The 18623-nt window shown below is 41.8% G+C and overlaps 1 protein-coding gene across 1 annotated transcript in view; it reads right to left on the reverse strand.

The window, feature by feature from the left end:
* Window positions 1–1102: 1102 nt before the first annotated feature.
* rpa1 (replication protein A1) overlaps window positions 1103–18623 on the reverse strand; it is a 33451-nt gene continuing 15930 nt past the window's right edge. Inside the window, exons 13-17 of the mRNA XM_074679483.1 lie at window positions 13478–13607; window positions 8932–9108; window positions 8111–8218; window positions 7701–7787; window positions 1103–1830 (exon numbers count right to left, since the gene is read on the reverse strand). Coding sequence (XP_074535584.1) covers window positions 1726–1830; window positions 7701–7787; window positions 8111–8218; window positions 8932–9108; window positions 13478–13607 — 607 coding nt within the window. The 3' untranslated portion in view covers window positions 1103–1725. The remainder of the gene's footprint in view (window positions 1831–7700; window positions 7788–8110; window positions 8219–8931; window positions 9109–13477; window positions 13608–18623) is intronic.

Genomic DNA, 18623 nt, shown 5'->3' on the forward strand with positions numbered 1-18623 from the left:
AAGACGCCCAGCGTCTGACTGTTAAAGCGCCGAGACGCTGCGGAGATTAATGAAAAGGAGGTCGAGCCAGTTACCTGTGAACAAAAGATGAAGGAATTCTAGCGCATATTTTGTCAATGAAATGTACATACAGCAGTACATATCACCACTTTTTGGGGGGACTTTTTAGGGGAAGCTGAGCTTCCCTTGCAGTCTTAGAGCAATCGCCACTGATGTAAACACACTGACTAAAAGGTTGAAAATTTTCCGGTAGATTTCAAGAAAGTTCAATGTATTTCTGCTTATAACAAACCAAAATGTTTGATACTTTTACATGAATATGACCAGGTAAAAGCGGTTTATATAAATTCCAAAAAATCCCCCTAAACTTGTTATTTTTCCTAAAAATTCCATGGAAAGTCTCCAACTTTGGAAATTCCCAGAACTTTGCCACCCTACTCAGTAATATGCTGTCATTGGCAGAGAAGATTTGGCAGTTTTACATGCGCAACCAATGGACATTTTGTACAGTTTAGTTTGAGTGAGCATCACAGGGACCTGTGACATGTACTGCAATTACTTGACATATATTATGCTATGTTACAAATGTAACACAACATGGAGAGAGGAAGCATACTTATATCCCAGTAAAAATAACCAAACAGTGTTGGCAGCTTGATGTTGGGAAGCATTCACAGGCAAAGCTTAAAATCAGTATCTCAAAGCATAAACAAGTGAAACTTACCTTTCCTTACCATTTAAAGACAGGTTTAATCCATCTCTGCACACTGCAGGCAACAGCTGCAGCACAGCAGAAACGAGATGTTATCTCAAGAAGAACGGGGAGGTGCAGCCTCACTGGTGTTCTGCTTTAATACAACATGAAAGTCAAGTTTGCGGGGGAATCTGTTGCACATCTGAGCCAAACCTGAGGAGATAGAGGGCATTGTGTAGCAGCCCTTGATAAATCTTCTAGATGTTTGTGCTTTTAATAGGTTTGGATCAGGTGCTGAAGGGTGTAGACACTGTTGTTGTGTACGTACATCTTATACAAATAGATTTCTGACACATTGATTACAAATATTTATTTTATTCTCACAATAATCATCACAGAGAAAAGAACTACAGAACGTACATTTGTGACAAACTAAAAAGACTCAGACACACTGGTAACACCTTAAATAGACTGCAGCACATTCCCCCATTAGGTCTGCACTGTGAATGTGTATATGTGCTTATGTTTGCAAGTATATGAGGAATAGACGGTGGAAGAGAGTGAGAGTAAACGGTCTTATCAGGACTGTGCAGGTCCAACCGAGCTATTCTGACTGTGAGCGTCAGAAAGTGGAAAGAGTGCTAGCTACTGTTCTGGTCTCCCCCTTCCTTGCCCACAGTGCATGCAGGAACAAGCAGCAGACTTAAGACACGCTGATGATTTCTTTTGTGGCTGACTGACCCACTCTCTGCTCTGCTTCCCTCAAATAACAAAGAGGAAAAAAGGGGGAGAGGAAAAAAAAATCATTGTGTGTTATGTTCACCAACAATAAAAAAGGGGACAGGGTGTTTTCAGAATCAGGTCACCAAACATTATTTCACAAAGTGGAGGTGTACAGTCACGTAAAGTCTGAGGATTTCTCACTCAGGGAGAGGAACAGGAAAACAAAAGCTTGGTAAGCTAACTTTATCACACATTTAGAGCTGTTTGTTGACTGTACAGGAACAAAAACAATAACAGAGCGAGGGTTTCTACTTGGAGGCCAGATTCCTGATGTTCATGATCAGCCTCTTGCTGTAGTCCTTGTGATCAACGGGCTTCACCTCCATCACTGAAGCCTTGATCCTGGATTCATCCTGTAAAATAAAATCCAGTCACATATGTCAAACACACACAAAACAACGTGTCTCTCCTTCCTTCCCCTCCCCGGTGACAGAGCAGTTTGACGTGGGATGCATGGACCTGGTATGTGAATTGTGTTGGCATTCAAATGGATGTTCTCAAAAAAAGGAGGCAGCTTTTAAAGCTGTAACCACCTCCACAGCTGTCTAGACAGAGGAAGGTCATTCTTAGCAGGGCCATTATTCTCTGCATTTAAACAGAGGTTACACTCATTTTGTTTCCATTAATCGCCGGCAGCTCAAGCGGGTGAAATGTAAATTATCTTCCTTTGGATTGGTGCCCACACACTCTCACAATAGAAGGATATGAATCTCTGTGTTCGTCTTGCAGATTGTAAAAGAGAAATGGACTATTTTACAAACAAAAATATTGAGCTGTAGTCAAATTCATCATCAGGGTTTGACTTATAGTAAGATGAAGTAGAGCAAAGTGAATCATACAGCTGTACATCAGTATCAGAGACAAATGAACCTGAAATCTAAACACATCTTTCTCTTCTGTCTGCAGCTTTGGCACGAGGCAGGAAACGGGAGCATGGGGAGGCATGGGATCAGACGGAAAGAGCCATCTGGTAGGATTTGGAAATATTTTCACTGTTTAAATGTTTGCATTGTGCACATGAATAAGAACTCGAAGTGATCAAGAGCATCATCACTGGTCCCACAGCTGAGTACAGCTGTGTTTAAAATGGCAGGCGCAAATCACCAACCAGATTAGTCACAATTTTTGGTAGACAATATTTTTCTACATGGAAAATAAACAGCTACTAGGTTTGGTGGAGAAATAGAAAACTAAATGATTCATCATTAATGACATGCATACTGCTGAGTCTGTGTAATAAAATCATTAATTGGAAAGAACATGTACAAAGAAACAGCAGCATGGAGTTGAGTCAGTGGGCTCTAATTTCGTAGACCAGGCGCAAGCGCAGGCGCACCTGCCCTGCGCTGGCCTTCGCCTCCCGGACAGGGGGTGACCGGCGCACTTTGCAAGTTTCCTGCAGTGCCAAGAGAGGCGCAGTCAAGGCGCAGGGGTGCGCATTCACGCCTCCCTCCGCACAAATGGCAAAGAGGGAGGAGAAAAGCCGTGAGTGGGTTTAACACAGCCAAGCGCTGTCTTCACTAATCAAATGAGCGCCTCTTCTTGCCTTTAAATGCCCTGCGGCCGAGGCGCAGCTTCTGATTGGTCTGAGTGATCCCCAGCACCGCAGAAACTGTGTGCTGGGAAGACCTGGTAGCGGAGACGGTCAGAGCCGCTGTCGCTGCAGCAGGAGAGTGGACAGCGGGGCGCATCGGATGGCACAAATTGATTGTTTATTGCATTAAAATGTGCCCGACACTCTGGAAACCTGCCTCTGAGGCTTTGTTGACATGTGCGCACATGTGCGCCTGTCACCAAATTACAGCTGGGGAGGGTGCGCTCCACTTTGCGCCGAGGACAGACCAGGTTGGAGCTGGTGAGCTTTCAGCACACTTTCTGCACTGTTTTTGGCACAAAATTGTCACTGCGCCAACATGAATATGCCGACACCTCCCCCTGGTACGCCATCAGCTCCCCCTGGCGCGCCGTCACACCCATCTCTGCGCAGACGGTCTACCAAATTGTCAAATTGGCGGCACACGGCAGTGCAGTGCATGATGCACAAATCATCACTGTGCAGGGTGCGCCAACTTGCGCCCTCTGCGCTACGCCATGAAATTAGAGCCCAGTGAGGTCATTCATTCATTCTGTAAAAAAGCATTGTTAGTGCTGGTTAAAGAACAGTTCTCTCAGAAAATCTGAGCAAAATTAGTTTTTCCAGACATTGTGCAGCAGAATCGCATTTTTATACACTGGGAATGGGTATAAAAAGTGCAGAAAATGTTGGAATGCTCAGCTGAAATGATCTTAATTGCTTTAAAGTGGGGAAAAAATACAGAGATGGGGAAAAACAGAACACTACTATTCAAATTGATCAAGAATAGCCAGCAAAGCAAATACTCAGCCAATGATCAGCTGGAGGGTGATCAAAGAAGGTCTAAAGTTATCTGTGTATATCTAAATGGTTGTTCAGTTATCCACAAGAAAGGAGAATATTCATATATTCACATTTTAAATTATACAGTAAATGTTTTTAAGGAAAGTTCAGAAACTTTATTTTTTTTTTTAACTAACCAATCGTCCTTCTGTCTCACTTTCTGTAAAGTGCTTAATTTGACAACCTTTTTCTCATGTTTTGAATACAATGTACAGTGTACCCAATGCATTTTGTGCATGGAAATAAAAGCTGCTACCAGAGTTTAAACTTCACTCACATTTATAAACACACTGCTATTGTTTGAACACAACTGCAGGTGGGACGTGGTACGATTTTGGAATTTAAAATATTACCTTCGTAGATGTTTGAGGATTAGAAAACATTGCACAATTTCGCAAGGCCTGCGGTGTAAACAATGCATTGTGTTAAGTAGGACTGAATATAAACAAAAACTTTGTTTACAGGAAACTCCACAGGGCACCTTTAAGTGCTGTGAAAGAAAACACCTGGGTTTCTTAAAGGTCGCCACTTAACTTCCAGGGAAAGTGCTGTTAAGCTGTGACTTGAATGTAATTATTGATGCAGAGCTCCAAATGTAATTACTGTAAACGGTAAAGCCCCAGGCTCAGATTTATGTACCAGTGCGTGGACAGATACGTTTACATTTGTTTATCTGATTATTGAGAAGAGGATAATAAAATGAGCATGTTAGTAAGATTTATCAGCTCTACACATGTGCATGAACCTTTTATTCTGCTTGTATAGCAGAGGGTCAGAATCAAATGCATACACTAAGAAATTTAAACTTACAAACTGAATGAAGTAGCTACTGCAATTCAAAGTATATGAATGGACTTAAAGAGAGAATTACCAACAGATTAATCGAACATCAACACTAATACTGATGTTGATGAGTGGGAGATCAGGTGAAAGGTCTTGATCCACACTTGAACAACCTGTGCAGCTCCCCTCTAGCCACTGAGTGTGAGCATATACATTTTATATACACACATAAAGGGAGCATTTTGTCTCTCTATTACCTTTCCCTCACCATAAATGCTCACAGCAAGGACACGAACACGCAAAGCAAGAAATATCTTCTCCAAAGCTTTAACAAAGAGAGCAGCAGTGATGTGAGGTCAACTGTACATTAGTACAGGAACTCAAACATCTGTGTCCGGTTGATGGCTTAAAAACAACATGTAACCTTAATAAGTCTGCTGTTTGGCACTGTGATGAACTGTAATGGTTTTAACACCATACACTGTCACCTTTGAACAGCACATCTGTTTATCTCATGCATATCTGTTTAGTGTGTGAGGCTAATGCATCGATTTGATTCTGAAGTAAAAAAAAAACAGGCTGTGGTCAGGCTCATGTCATGCCACTGTCTCAAAATTGTCACACCATTGTAAAGATGATAGACCAAGTAAGCAGGGACAGGACGATATGCTTTTCTCCTGATTTGATTCTTTTACCATTTTTAGGAAGCCGATTCGATTTAAATTGTGATTCTTCGATACTACAGAATTTTGCAATTTTTAGTTCACTTGTTGAACACCAGCCCAAGTAAAAAAGCTGAATGATGATGATGTCTTTAGACTATATCTGGAGCCATATTTTCCCAAAAAACAAACATCACATGTGAGTCAATTTTTAGGGTTTTTTCAGGGGACTTAATTTTTTCCCACCCAGCTTATAAAAAAGACTAAATTGAAGGATTTAATTTTGAAAGGAAAAAAAAAAATTAACAAAAAAATCCAGATCTAAAATCATCAAGCAAAAAAATCTCGATATGACACAGATTTTTTTTCTTGCACTCTGAGAAATTAGTGATAATTTCTTTTTGATCATTTGCTGTTAAAAAGAAGTTAGCTGATCTATTGAAAAAAAAAGATGTATGTTCTATATTATTTAAGTCATTTTCTCAGGTGCCATCTATTAGAGGCATTTATATTATTTAGAATGTTAAGACTGTCCACAGGGACATGAACCTTATCAGCAGCTCAACAGTCTGGATATTAAAGCCACAAGCAGCAGCTCCTGATGTCAGGAAAGTTTAAGATTTCAGATTGTCAAAGAGTCCAGTACAGGTCTGTCATACTGTTAAGATGCTGTTTTGACAGTTTCAACACGCTGAAACTAATTTATCATTGACATTGTGAGAGAAGTACAATAAACCTGCACTCAATATCACAACAGTGTCAGCGCTCTGATGCACAGATGTAACTGTGATATGGATTTGTGTGGAATAATCACATCATGTCCACATGAAACGATCCGTCTTGTTTTGATGAAACTGTAATTAATCAAGTGTGTTTTGATTTAATAGCAGACGTTCTGCTTGTTTTCCATTTGCCAAAACGAGATTAATCACGGTAGAGCAAACTTGAATGTGCTTTTGGCTTTATCCTTAATGCTACGCTAAGTTCTTTTTCACTGACAAGGTTTTGCTAATTGGGAACTTTATGCTCAGTTGAGTGTTTGTTTCTTTTAATGTTGAGCCAAAAACCTTCAGTTTTACAAGTAATATCACAAAAATCTTTCTTTATAAATGCTGTCAAGTCTTATTTCATGAGTAAAATGGTGATGGTTGTAGCTTTATGTGTTTTAATATGTTTTCATATCAAGATTTCCATCAATTATTTACATATTTATGATGTGGACACTTAACATGCTTTGAAGTCCTTGAATAGCTTCTAAAAGCCTTATTTTCACATATACATTCTGAAATTGGATTTAATGACTTCTTTTGATCACTAATAGACTAATTATATCACAGCTAACATTGCATCCATATGGCTAATTATCACTATGTATACCTTCCCCACATCAGGAATACCCAGGGTGACCTTTACATGTGTGTTTTAATGTAATTAAAGGGGATAATTTCATCACTCTCCTCATGTGACTGTTGCAGCATCTTGTTTGAATTACAAATGAGGATAATTTCCTCAGCTGGTTTCATAAATCTTGTCAGAGACTTCTATCAAAGCTCAAATCCCACTCTGATGCAACACGATGGATGTGTGTCATTAACCGTTTAGGACCTGTTCAGTCCCACATCAAGCGTGTTTGACATTGTGCACATGACAACATGTGACAGCAGGGCACAATGGCTGGCTTGTTGCACAGAGCAGGAGAAGATAAAGTGAAAGAGAGGTTGCAGGTGTCTCTGTTGAAGGAATATGAGGCTTGGAGGCAGCAGCCAATACATGCTTGTAGCAGTGCCATTGGCAGCGGGGATGCTGAGCTGAATGCGACAGACACAGTGGCCTCTTCTGTGTGTTGAAGGCGGATGCAGCCTCTGGCTCGGCTCCAGACTTCCTGCTCAGAGTCCCAGCCCAATCAATTCTTTTATGTGCTTCCCTAAAAAAACAAACCTCTATCTGTGCGGCCTACAGGAAATGGTGACCGCGACTAATCTGCGTGTGCACCCTCTCACAAAGCTACTGAAAATGAGCGGCAGTCTTGGACAAACACTTGAATTTGTTTTTTTTTCTAAGATGGTTCTGTCAGTCAAAAGGAAAGCAGGCCACTTTTGTTCATAAAATGGGGAACTATCAAAGAGGAAAGCACAGACAGGTAAAAGCAAAAAGTAGCCGTTTACGTGCTGTGCATTTTCAGCTTACAAAGCCATGACAGCGCTTTTGTGGATTGAGACGGCATCTTTTTCTTCTTCACAGCTTTTCACACAAGCATATTTTCTATTTTATGCAGCAATATGGTCCGCCTACAAAGCACGGCGAGATAACAACAAACCCGCAGGCGTTTCGTCGGACTAATTAACATTCCTATTTTACTTACATTGTACGTTTCCAGCTTCACTCTGCTGCGGAACACGAACGTGTTGAAGTTGGCTTGCTGGAAGACTTCGTCAAAGGCGGCTTCGTTCTGGAAATGACAACATCTGATTGGCTCAATTTCAAGAGGAACACGTATTCTTTTAATCATGGGCCAGTTTCATCATGGTCTGGAGTGAAAAACAAATCAAGTGTCTGATAAATGAACACTGAAAAGTGCCTCCTGTGATTTTCTAAGATATTATGCCTGCAGGAAACAAAGCACAGTGGGTGTCTGGAGCATAAAGTGTGCCTGTGTGTGTGTGTGTGCTTGAGTGCGTGTGTGTGCTTGTTTGGCAGAAACAAAGTCTGAGTCTTAGCTCTTGCCCTGGCCATTTCCTGAGGCAGGTATTAGTTTCTGGAAGGAGATCTCACCGAGTCCTTGAGCTGCCCCAGGTAAGCTGCGTTTTGGCCCAGGATGGCCTCTGCACTCTCCTGGAAGCAAGTCACCCACTGGTTGTCGCCGTAATCTGCAATATTGGCCTGTGAGATAATGGAGATGGTCTGAGGTAAGAGAGGGATTTATACACAAATAAAAAATGAATGTACTTCTGGTATGAGATTTCGGTTTTCAAGACATCATCACACCCTGTAATTAGCCTGTATCCTGCTGGTAAATCTGGCAAAGTGTTCAGAGTTACTCTACAGAGCACAAACTCACAGCTTATGCTTAAGTGTGTACGGAAAAACAATATGTCGACTGGTAGGAGGGAAAGCAGAGAAGCGGCTGCCTGGCAATTTCTCTGTTGTTGACTGAGAGGGTTTTTGATGTCCATGTCGTTTTTCTCTCAAACAACTCTTGTGTAAAAGAAAAGCTGAGCTGTGATATCTTCGCCCGTGCTCGTTCAGCACAGCACGGAAAGCAGAAATTAACTGGCCATAGCTCTTATTTAAACACGAGAGTGAGAATTTGCTTTAAAAAAGGTCTCCAAATTTAGCTGCAAAGAGCAGATCGGGGCCATTGTGGAACCACAGGGAGTGAGCCATTAGTCGAGAGAGCTGCTCGAGTCTTGGGAGGCAAAAAGATCTATTAGGAAAGTAAGTCGGAGAAAAGAAAGAAATTGGAAAGGAAATGATGATACCCATAGCCTCAGCAGAAGCAGGTATGTGCATTAGCATATATGTGTCTGTGTGTGTGTGGGGCACATCTGAAAAGAACTTCGAAGTTTCACAGAAGCAAAGGCAGAGTTACTCACAGAAAGGATGAGGCGGTATTTGAAGTTGGGGAACTCTTTGTCGCACTTCTCACAGCGGAACATGCCATTCTGTTGATCCACCACTTTTTTGTTGCAGTCTTGGCTGGGACACGCTTGGTAGAGGCAGTTCTCCTTGCGCAGGTAGACGACGGTAGCGATGCAAGTGTAGTAGTCAGCCTAAAGTGAATAGAAACACACAAACAAACATCTGAGTGGACGTCTTTTCTCTCCCAACCTTTGTGTTTGTATGTTAAGCATGTTGACTGTGGAATACTGGGAATAGGACTGCAAGAATTAACATGAACATGACATTTCCTGGAGCATAAAACGCTGTATGAACTGTCATAAAGCGACTCTGCACGAGCTTTGTACCCAGCCTGAATTCTGATGACTCTGCCACAGATGCAAACTAGCGCTGCAGCTTCTGCTTTGCTACGGGGGAAGTAAACTTTGGAAGGCTGCTAAACATAAACAGCCTTCAGGGGAGCTTTCCAAGTCAGCGTGGAGAACACCTCAGTGAGGGACATGAATCTCCCATCGGATAGGAAAGAGATGAATACAAGCAGAAAAGTTTTGACATATTTGCAGATGAGGCGCGTCGTGTCTCCTCCTCTAGAAGAGCTCCCTCACAGAGGCAAGGCCCTAATGCACAAGACAGATAGTCGTCTCGGAGTAACGACTGATTGTTTTGGACAGAGTTTCCCTCCTCTTACTACATCAGTATTGGCTCTGACAACAGAGAGCACACAGGGGCCCTGCACTCTTTGATGAGGGCTAAATGTGCTTGTTTAGTGTTAGAGAGCAGAGCAGCTGTAACCTTGAAGGCACATCACCCAGTCATTGATGCCACTATGTAAATGTTAACCTTAAATCATGTCTCAAGAAGTCTCACAGGGCTGTTTTCCATGAAAAGGTTAAAGTATCTTAAAAATAGATTATTTGGAGTCACTTTTGCTAGGAGGTACATCAGCTTCTGGTGCTGTTAAATTACAAAGCAAAATAATTTATTGAAAACTGAAAACATTCCCAATTAGTACTGTAAGGGCAAATCTTTTTTTTTTTCCATTATTTGACTGACTGTTTTTTTTGTTTGTTTTTTTTTTTTGCTAAACATGTCAAATTTTTCTCTGGTGTTGTCTCTGGGATAGTTAACCCTCTCTGGTCATGTGTTTTGACTGAGCTATGGACTTTTTTTTTACCGTTATTCAAGGTGGAATCACAGGCTTCAGCTACCTCTCTGCTGCTGCCATTGATGCTCAGCTGGTGGCTCTGAAGCTAGCTGGCTAATCGACCAAACAGCTGGAGGCTCCTGAAGAACTCTGTATTTTTAAAAACTATCCTTTGTGATTGAGGGCCCATGTCCATGGGATGACTGGGCCATTCCATGGGAGAACACCAGAGTTCAAAATGCCAACGTAGGATGCGATGCAAGAGAATGTTGCTCCTTTAAACTATCATGTGTGTTCCTCTGATCTAAATCCCAATGAGAATTTTTGGGGGACAGATTGCAAGGGAGGTTAACAAGTCAGTTTCAGACTGTGGACACCTTTTGTGAGTAGTCTCCTGTAAACACTCACAATGCCAAAAACAAACTTTTGAAGTGATCAATAAGAACAACAGAGCCCCCCACAGGCTCTTTTGTGTATTTTTTGGCAATGGTTCTAAACGGTTCAACAGCTATTGGCCCGCCTGTTTAAGTTAAAATGCAGTTTTTGATAAATGACTTACTCTCTATATTCTGTCTTTGTGTGTCATCTTTTTTTATTTTAAAGCTCTACCTACAATCACTTCATGATCCGCTTGTGTGAAATGCAGATTCTTTCAAGATTTTGATCAGAAGTGTCTAAGCCATGTCTTCGCTCTATCACCATAGGTAATGTGAGATCTCTGATAAGTAGGATGGATGAGCTAACTATGGATGGACTAGTCAGGGGTCGGATGGAGTTACAGGAATAGTTTCAGTGAACCTTACTGAAATATGGCAGCATCATGGTATTCCTGACTGGGATTTCACCCAGATCAGTTAATGAAAGTGCAGGAAGCTCGCTCTTTTCACCAAGAACGGACAGTACCGTATTTTCCACACTACAAGGCGCTTCGGAGTATAGGGCGTACCTTCAATGAATGGCCTATTTAAAAAATTGTTTTCATATGTAGGGCGCACCGCATTATAAGGCGCATAGAGTAGAAGCTATAGTAGTGGCTGGGGTTGCGTTATGCATCCACTAGATAGAGCTGCTCTAAAGGCAATGTCACCAAAACAGTCAGATAAGTCAGTCAAACTCAGGCTACATCCACACGGAGCCACACATTTTCCAATCCAACTATTTTCTGTGCCGTTTTCGAAAAAAGTGTGCTGTAAAGACGAAGCCGTTTCTGCCGTCCACAAAAGCTGTTTCCAAAAGCGCTGTATTGCACTAACAATAAACAAGAGAAGAACCCCGGGCCAGCCTGTGAGCTAATGTTAGCACTTAGCAGAATTCCTCTTTACAGGTTCTTAATGCTTACCACTGTTACTCTGGCGACGCCCCCTAACTATGGTAGCCATGATTAATCAATATTGATCCATATATAAGGCGCATCGGATTATAAGGCGCACTATCAGCTTTTGACAAAACTGAAGGCTTTTAGGTGCGCCTTGTAGTGCGGAAAATACGGTAGTCCTCGTCTCAGATCATGTTACTAACCAGACTGCATTTGTTTTCTACTTTCTTTTAAAAATCTTACTTACTTGTGTATAAAGGGAACTGTAATAACTGAATTTCCCCTTTGGGATACATGAAATATTTCTGATTTTGATTTCTTGAAGCACTGTCCACTGAGTCAGTATGCAAAAGGCATCCGACCCCAATTAACTCCATCACAGGACAGATGATATTCTGTGTCCCTCTGGATGAATAAAAAGTCTTAAAGAGAGTGGTAAGTGACAGCAACAATACAGGAGAACTAAAAGAGCTGCTGGCTATGCTCTTTAATTACGGCTTTGATTTACCAAACACAACCCTGACATCAACCTCTGCTGCTTTTCCAAAAGCAGTCCAATTAATCAAGTAAAAACCTCTTCAAATGGCGTATGACAGAGCAAACTGCCTCAGCAGGAAGTGGACAGAAAACGTGTTTCTCGCCTCCATCATCAGCCTTTACAAATGCAGTGTCAAGCCAACAAGAGGAGGGTGACCACTTACTGTCAGAGAGGGCACAGGAGCAATGTGGAAACGGGAGATTGTGACACAAAGACTTGGTGACAGCTATAATTAATTGCACTACACTTTGCTTAGAGGGGGTCCTTAGAGGTCTGACCCTCATGCCCCAGTGTATAGGACGTCTTGGAGGGATTGAGGACAGCTTTGGCGCAGCTCCTTTGTCAGTACCGGGGCCTCATCACACGGCATGCTGAGGTGGAGCAGGAGCCTGCGTACAGCCCAGGGTCAAACCTTTCCTCCCTGAACAGCAGGGGAGCTAATGCCAGAAGAAGCACCTCCACCTGACGGGGGACTAATGGTCCCAGACAGGATTTGTGGGTGTGGAATTTCATGGAGAAGAAATAGATGGGGCTACTTGAGTCGTATTGTAAAGCTCCAGATGATAGAAGCGCTGAAGTGGCTTCACTAAAAGAGGCATAAGGAGGAGCAATAAGCCATTTAGTATGTGTGACCGGGAATCCTGCAGCTCAGACCAGAGAGGAGAGAGAGTTATGAGGGAAGTGGAAGTAGGACAGGGTTGCTTTCAGCTTTGTGCTGCAGTAGAGAACTCACACTAGAGAAAAACATCCTGAATTTACTCTCCAAACATATTTTTCACTTTATTCTGACTTACCAGTAACTGTTGCTCCTGTTTAACTGATTCATCCTTTTATTTCTCAATGTTTTCTGGAGAATAAAGGCCCCTTAGTTTCAGTCAGAGCTAAAATCTTGGTGTTTTGTCATAATCACATCAATCTTGCGGGATATTTTGTGCTGGATTGATTTGTTAAGATCTGAGCAGGTCCTTTTACCTACAGTAGAATGCTTACTCCAGGCACATTTCCCCCACTAGGATAAAAATAAAAAAGCACACACATTATTACTATCTGAGGGTAGTTATTTAATCACAGAGGGCAGCGGATAGAGTCTATGTAATTTTAGTAATCAATACCAGGGATAAATGTGATTTTCCTTACTAAGATTTACCAGGGCTGTGAGAGGACACCCACAACACATGGGATTAATGAGCAGAAGCCGATCGGGGACCTTAGCACAGATACTTAGCGGAGCAGAGATTTTATGAGTCAGTGATTATGAAGATTCATCACGCTGTCTTTCTACTAAAAGCACCTTTACAGTGCAGAGCGAGGAGTGACAAGGTTACCCTGTACCAAGAATATATAGACCTGCACTGTGCAGAAATGCAGCTTCACAGTGAGCACTTTTATATTTGTTGTTTGAGATTCCATGCCAGCCTTTCAGCTCGTCCTTGAATGTCTTCAAAGGGTCCTTCTCGAATAATAAGAATACATCACGAGTTCCAATGTGTGAGTACGTCAAAGCGAACAGGATCACGCGTTTACCTTGTCTCCATGGCCCAGGTGCTCGTTCTTGACATCAGACAGAGTCTTCCAGTTGGTGTTTCCTCCGCCGCCGCCACCTCTGGCCTCTGTCACAGACTGTCCCTCCATGGTGTGACCCTCCTTGTCATACCTGTGTGAAGGAGAGAGGGACAGTGATCATAGACGCCTGTCAGAGCTAAGTGATCATCCCCTTTTCTCCTTAGGAAAAGAAACTCACTTTAAAAACAGCCATACCCTGATTTCAAAGATTTATAAATGTGGGGATCCTAAGACCAACTTTTGGGCTTTACTTCCTTTAATACAACTTACGGAAAACAGGTGATAGATCTTAACAAAATCAATACTTTGGGTTGTTTTAAAGCTTGTGTTTTTGAAAAATATCAATCTTTGATATCACTGCAAAGCACTTACAAAATGAAAAGCACTATGAGAGAAGGTGAAAAGAGGGAACACTTATGAAAACAGTACAAACCAACATAAATCTGCATCCCATCTGTTAGGCCCTTTGTCACACTCTTACCAGTGACACAGACACTGAATTACTAACTGTTCTTATACACAGTGTGGAAATTACAGACACACAAGTCGTATCTGAAACTGTCCCAGACGAACAGGTAATGGAAGATGCAGACATCACTGTCATTAGGGTGCTGTGTTTTATTTCCACTCTGACTTTAGCTTTACATCCCAATGTAATGGCTGAAAAGCACAAATATCCAACATACAGAATGTAATGGGAAGAAAATACACAGAGCAGTGGCCACTTCAACATTAATTTTCAGTGCAGAGTGATAAATATTTCTCTCGATGATACTTTTGAAAAAGCTCTGTAATGTGGAGGATGTGGCAACTGTGTTGTATAAGAATGAAGCTTATCGGGTCTTCTTCTGTTTACTGATAACTGCTTTTTACCTTAGAGTGGGTGTGGTTTTGTATAAAGTACATTTGCATGTATAGCATATATAAATGTAAGTGCTCATCGGCCACTTAGTAACATGCACCTTTTCAATTGCTGGTTAACTCAAATATCTGATCAGCCAATCAAATGACAGCAACTAATAAAAACTGCAGCAACTCTGTTTTCAGTTTGTGCTGTATGATTTGCTAATGAGATATTGCAGTTGAATGAATGAATGTTGGAACTGTAGACTGATACTTCACCTATCTCTTACTAATGCAGGGTAATAAAGTTGATCGTGGACAGGGGCCATATTGGAAATGCTGGTGGACTTGGAGCCTCCTCACTAAGCATCTCATTGGACAAACTTTTGATCTTGATATCTTCTAAACTGCTGAGTTAGACAAAAAAAATCACCAACCATACAGTGTGTGCTAATCATGAAATTAGCGATATAGGCCCTAGCAGGTTTTTGAAACGTTTTTTTTTCTTAATGTCTTAAAAGTTGTATTTTTGGTTTGGTCTCAATGTGGTCTTTCTGCAGCCAGCATCAAGCAGACAAGATGAACTTCCACATTTTAAACCAGCTCCTTTTAAATCCCAGGAACAGCAATGCAGCCTTACTTCTGTTAGTGAACAACGTTGCATGGTGTCTTATAATGTCTGGTTGTATTAAACACATCACAAGAAGATGGTAGTGCATTATAATTTCATTCAGGTGGGGCTGTTGGATTGTGTCTATGTTCTACTTTTGTTTCCACACTGCTGGCATTAAATCCACAGAGTTGCTATTAGTAAGGTGACAGACTGTCCCGTGTTGGTTTACTTTGCCTTTTTGAACCCCATGTCCCTGGAGAGTTTTCATAGGATGCTGTAAAGCAGATGTTATTGCAGTAACGTGTCTGGTTGTGCACACATGTTTTATATTAAAGCCAAGTGTGGCTGCTGTTCCACAACAATGGTCCATAAGTTATTTTATCATTTTGTCATCAACTTTGTGAAGTTGGGCAAACTCAGAGTGCTTGGTTATACTGATCCATTGATGCTTAGCTGAAATTTGTGCTCAATGTCAGCTACTGGGAATGATCGCATGAAATGATTGGCTTAAATGCCAATCACTGATTCAAGATCAGCCAAAATACATACTTCAGCTTCAGGGATTGAGACATCCCTACAAAAGCTACTTTAGCCGGCATGTACATGATTTGCGGAATGAACAAGGGAGCTGATTAGACAAATCACCACACTACAATAATATACAAATATTGAGGTCCTTCCTAACAGCATTTTTTACATAAAAACAACAATGCTCTCTAACACCTGAAGGCCCAGTACATCATCTTTTGTTGCTGTGGTATTCATACTGGCATCATCGTTGTTTGATTTTCACCTGAATTGTATTCAAGTTTAAATTCCTGTTATTGTGATAACTCTAAGTGACACAATAAGCTGCCATTCACATGGCTGTCCACAAACGGCAGGATGTCCATTTAACAGTAAGCTTTACCAGAAAAAAAAGGTATCCTGTTCAACCCACAGCTTCCATTTGTGTTTGTCAAAGCAGGGATGGTTCAGCTGAGAGCAAGGCAAGCTGAGAGGCTTGTGAAATGAATCAACAGCAGAGGGACAGATGAGCTGGCCAGGGTCAGGGCAGTTACAGTGATACAAGAAACCCATTTTCACCCAATGTTCCTGGTAATTCGGGAAAGACAATGGGGGGGAGAAGAGGGAAGGAGAAGAAAGATAGGTGGAGGTAAAATACAGGTGTGTGTGGAGTTGGTGTTTAAAATGGTCCCTGGGATCAATAGAGCATCCTAATCTGTTGGCCACAAGGTAGATGGCTGCACGATGGGGGGTCAGATTGTAAATACAGCGAGAGCCTGCCTTGCTCCTGGAGGCATGACTAATTGAAAATATCCCCATTAACAGCTCAGACTGTAGCTGGGGTAACACAGGCTGCCAACGTCCCACTCCTTCTGACAAATGTGAGCCATTCTTTACGGTGGCAACAGATCCCTCAATAGAATACCTGCTCTGCTGTGCTGTAATTGTGCCTCCGCCTCGTTAGGAGCTCGCTAAAAAATATTCTGACAGATCGGCTTTCAGTCGCAGCTCAACATCTCTCCACAGACAGATGTTCTACAAAGGAGAAGAAAATTCAGGGGACAACATGGCTGAGATGATTAAAAATGCATCGCACTTTTTAAAAGAGGAGACTGCAGAGTAGTGAAGCTTCACAGTGGTACACGGCTGCTCTGGACATCTGATTTGACAGACACCCAAAAGGATTGTAAAACGCTCAACAAGATCCCACCGTGACAGTCTCCAAGTTTTAGAGCTGCTGCTGTTTTTATCACACACACACGATGACGACGACGATCACAGGAAACAGAAATGGCACAGCAGACAGTGATCGTGTGGAAGGAGACAAAAAAGAGGGCAAATTAGATTTGGCAGAAATTGTGCAACAGTCATCTGAGAGCACGCTTAGAGAAGTGTTGCTTCAGTGAGACAAACTATCTGGAGGAACACAGAAACAAATGACTGGGGGGCTGGCAGACATGCATGTGCATGACACAGCCATGTCAAGTGTCAGTGTATCAATGAGCACGGACAGGACAGGAGCAGAGATGTGTTGGAGGAAGAGGCACGAGGGGATGATGGGAAAGTCTCAGTAAGCACTGCTCTGAGCTTTGAGCTAAGACTCTAAAGTCTGTGCTGAGAGCAGCAAACACCACAAACATGATTACTCCATCTTGTGTGCTACATGGTGTTAGCTCGTGTGGTTGTGGTGAACAACATGCTGTCTGACAGTGAGCTACCAGGGGCTTAAAAAAAGCCACAGTGAAAGTTGAAATGTTGGCATGGATGAACATGTTTGCTTTTTTCCCCATTCTCTTCACAAAGGTCAGAGCACACAGGCTGTTAAAAGGCCAAGAACACAACTGTTAACATAGCATCCTTAATACAAAGGATAGTCCCATGTGTGTAAGTTCACAGTCCAACAGCATCAAAACTGTTGAATTTCACGGAGTTTCAACTCTGAATATAGATTTTGGATATTTTCATTGCTTGACTTTGGGATGTTGTAGGGATATTTCAGTATTTCTGAAATGGTGTTGTATGGTTTCTGGCCAAACAACACCAGCTGCTCCAAGTCCGCCCCATTACGGCACTGGATCTAAAAGGTTTCCATGGAAGTCGATGTGTCAATTTACACTTGAGCTTCTTGATTGCATCCCTTCTCCGGCAGGTTACAGCAGGTATGCAAGCATCCTAATTTCAGCTGATGCCGGAGAAAAATGCCCAGGGACTAGAGATGTCCCGATCACCTTTTTTTTGCTCCCGATCCAATTCCAATTTTTCTATTTTGAGTATTTGCCGATCCCAATATTTCCCGATCCGATCTTTCAGCAATGCATTAGGAAAAAAGAAAAGAAAAAAACTCCTACAAGTTGTCCTTTGAGTTTTTTTAATTTTATTTAAATGAAGGTATAATTCTAGCCAACATGGATAAAGCTTTTTTTCTCCACTTAGTGCAGCATTGGATCAACAAAATAAAAATAAAGCTTCTCAGTGGTGCACCACAAGTAGGGCTGCACGATTATCGCAATCGCAATCTAAGCACATGCAATTACGTAATCGCAAAAGAGGTTATCGCAATCCCAATGTCAGCACATGCAATTCAGATTTTTCTCCATGATAACCAAGCAAGTCCGTAGACTCATCATGACACAACTTTTTTTATTAAATCGCAAGCACAATCGCAATCGCAACATTGTCCACCTAATCGCAAATCGCACCTTTTCTCCAAATTGTGCAGCACAAACCACAAGATAACCTTGTATGTGTTTGACAATAAGGTTGCAATTTCTTGTTTGCAATATCGTTGTACTTATTATAATGACAAATAAAGTTATATTCTAAAATGAATGATGACGTTCTATTTTACACATTTTAATTAAAAACAAGAACTAAGGCCCCAGGCTTTTTCCGATTCTGTCTCCCCCGATCTCTGATCGTTAAAAAATGCCCCGATCCCGATCCAATCCTGATCACGTGATCGGATCAGGACATTCCTACCAGGGACTTTAAAATGTAACAAACTGTGTCAAAACCCAGATCATATTTAGCTTGAATGTAAAAACAAATCAACATAATGTGCAGAGCCAGGCCAGGAGTCAACAGGTTTCAGGTTGAACCACACAACATGAATAAAGAGAGGTGCATCACTAAAGTGGGAAGAGC

Source organism: Halichoeres trimaculatus, unplaced genomic scaffold (genome assembly GCF_033239565.1).
Source record: "Halichoeres trimaculatus isolate MK-OKI-2021-1 unplaced genomic scaffold, fHalTri1.1 fHalTri1_scaffold_9, whole genome shotgun sequence".
NCBI lineage: Eukaryota > Metazoa > Chordata > Actinopteri > Labriformes > Labridae > Halichoeres > Halichoeres trimaculatus.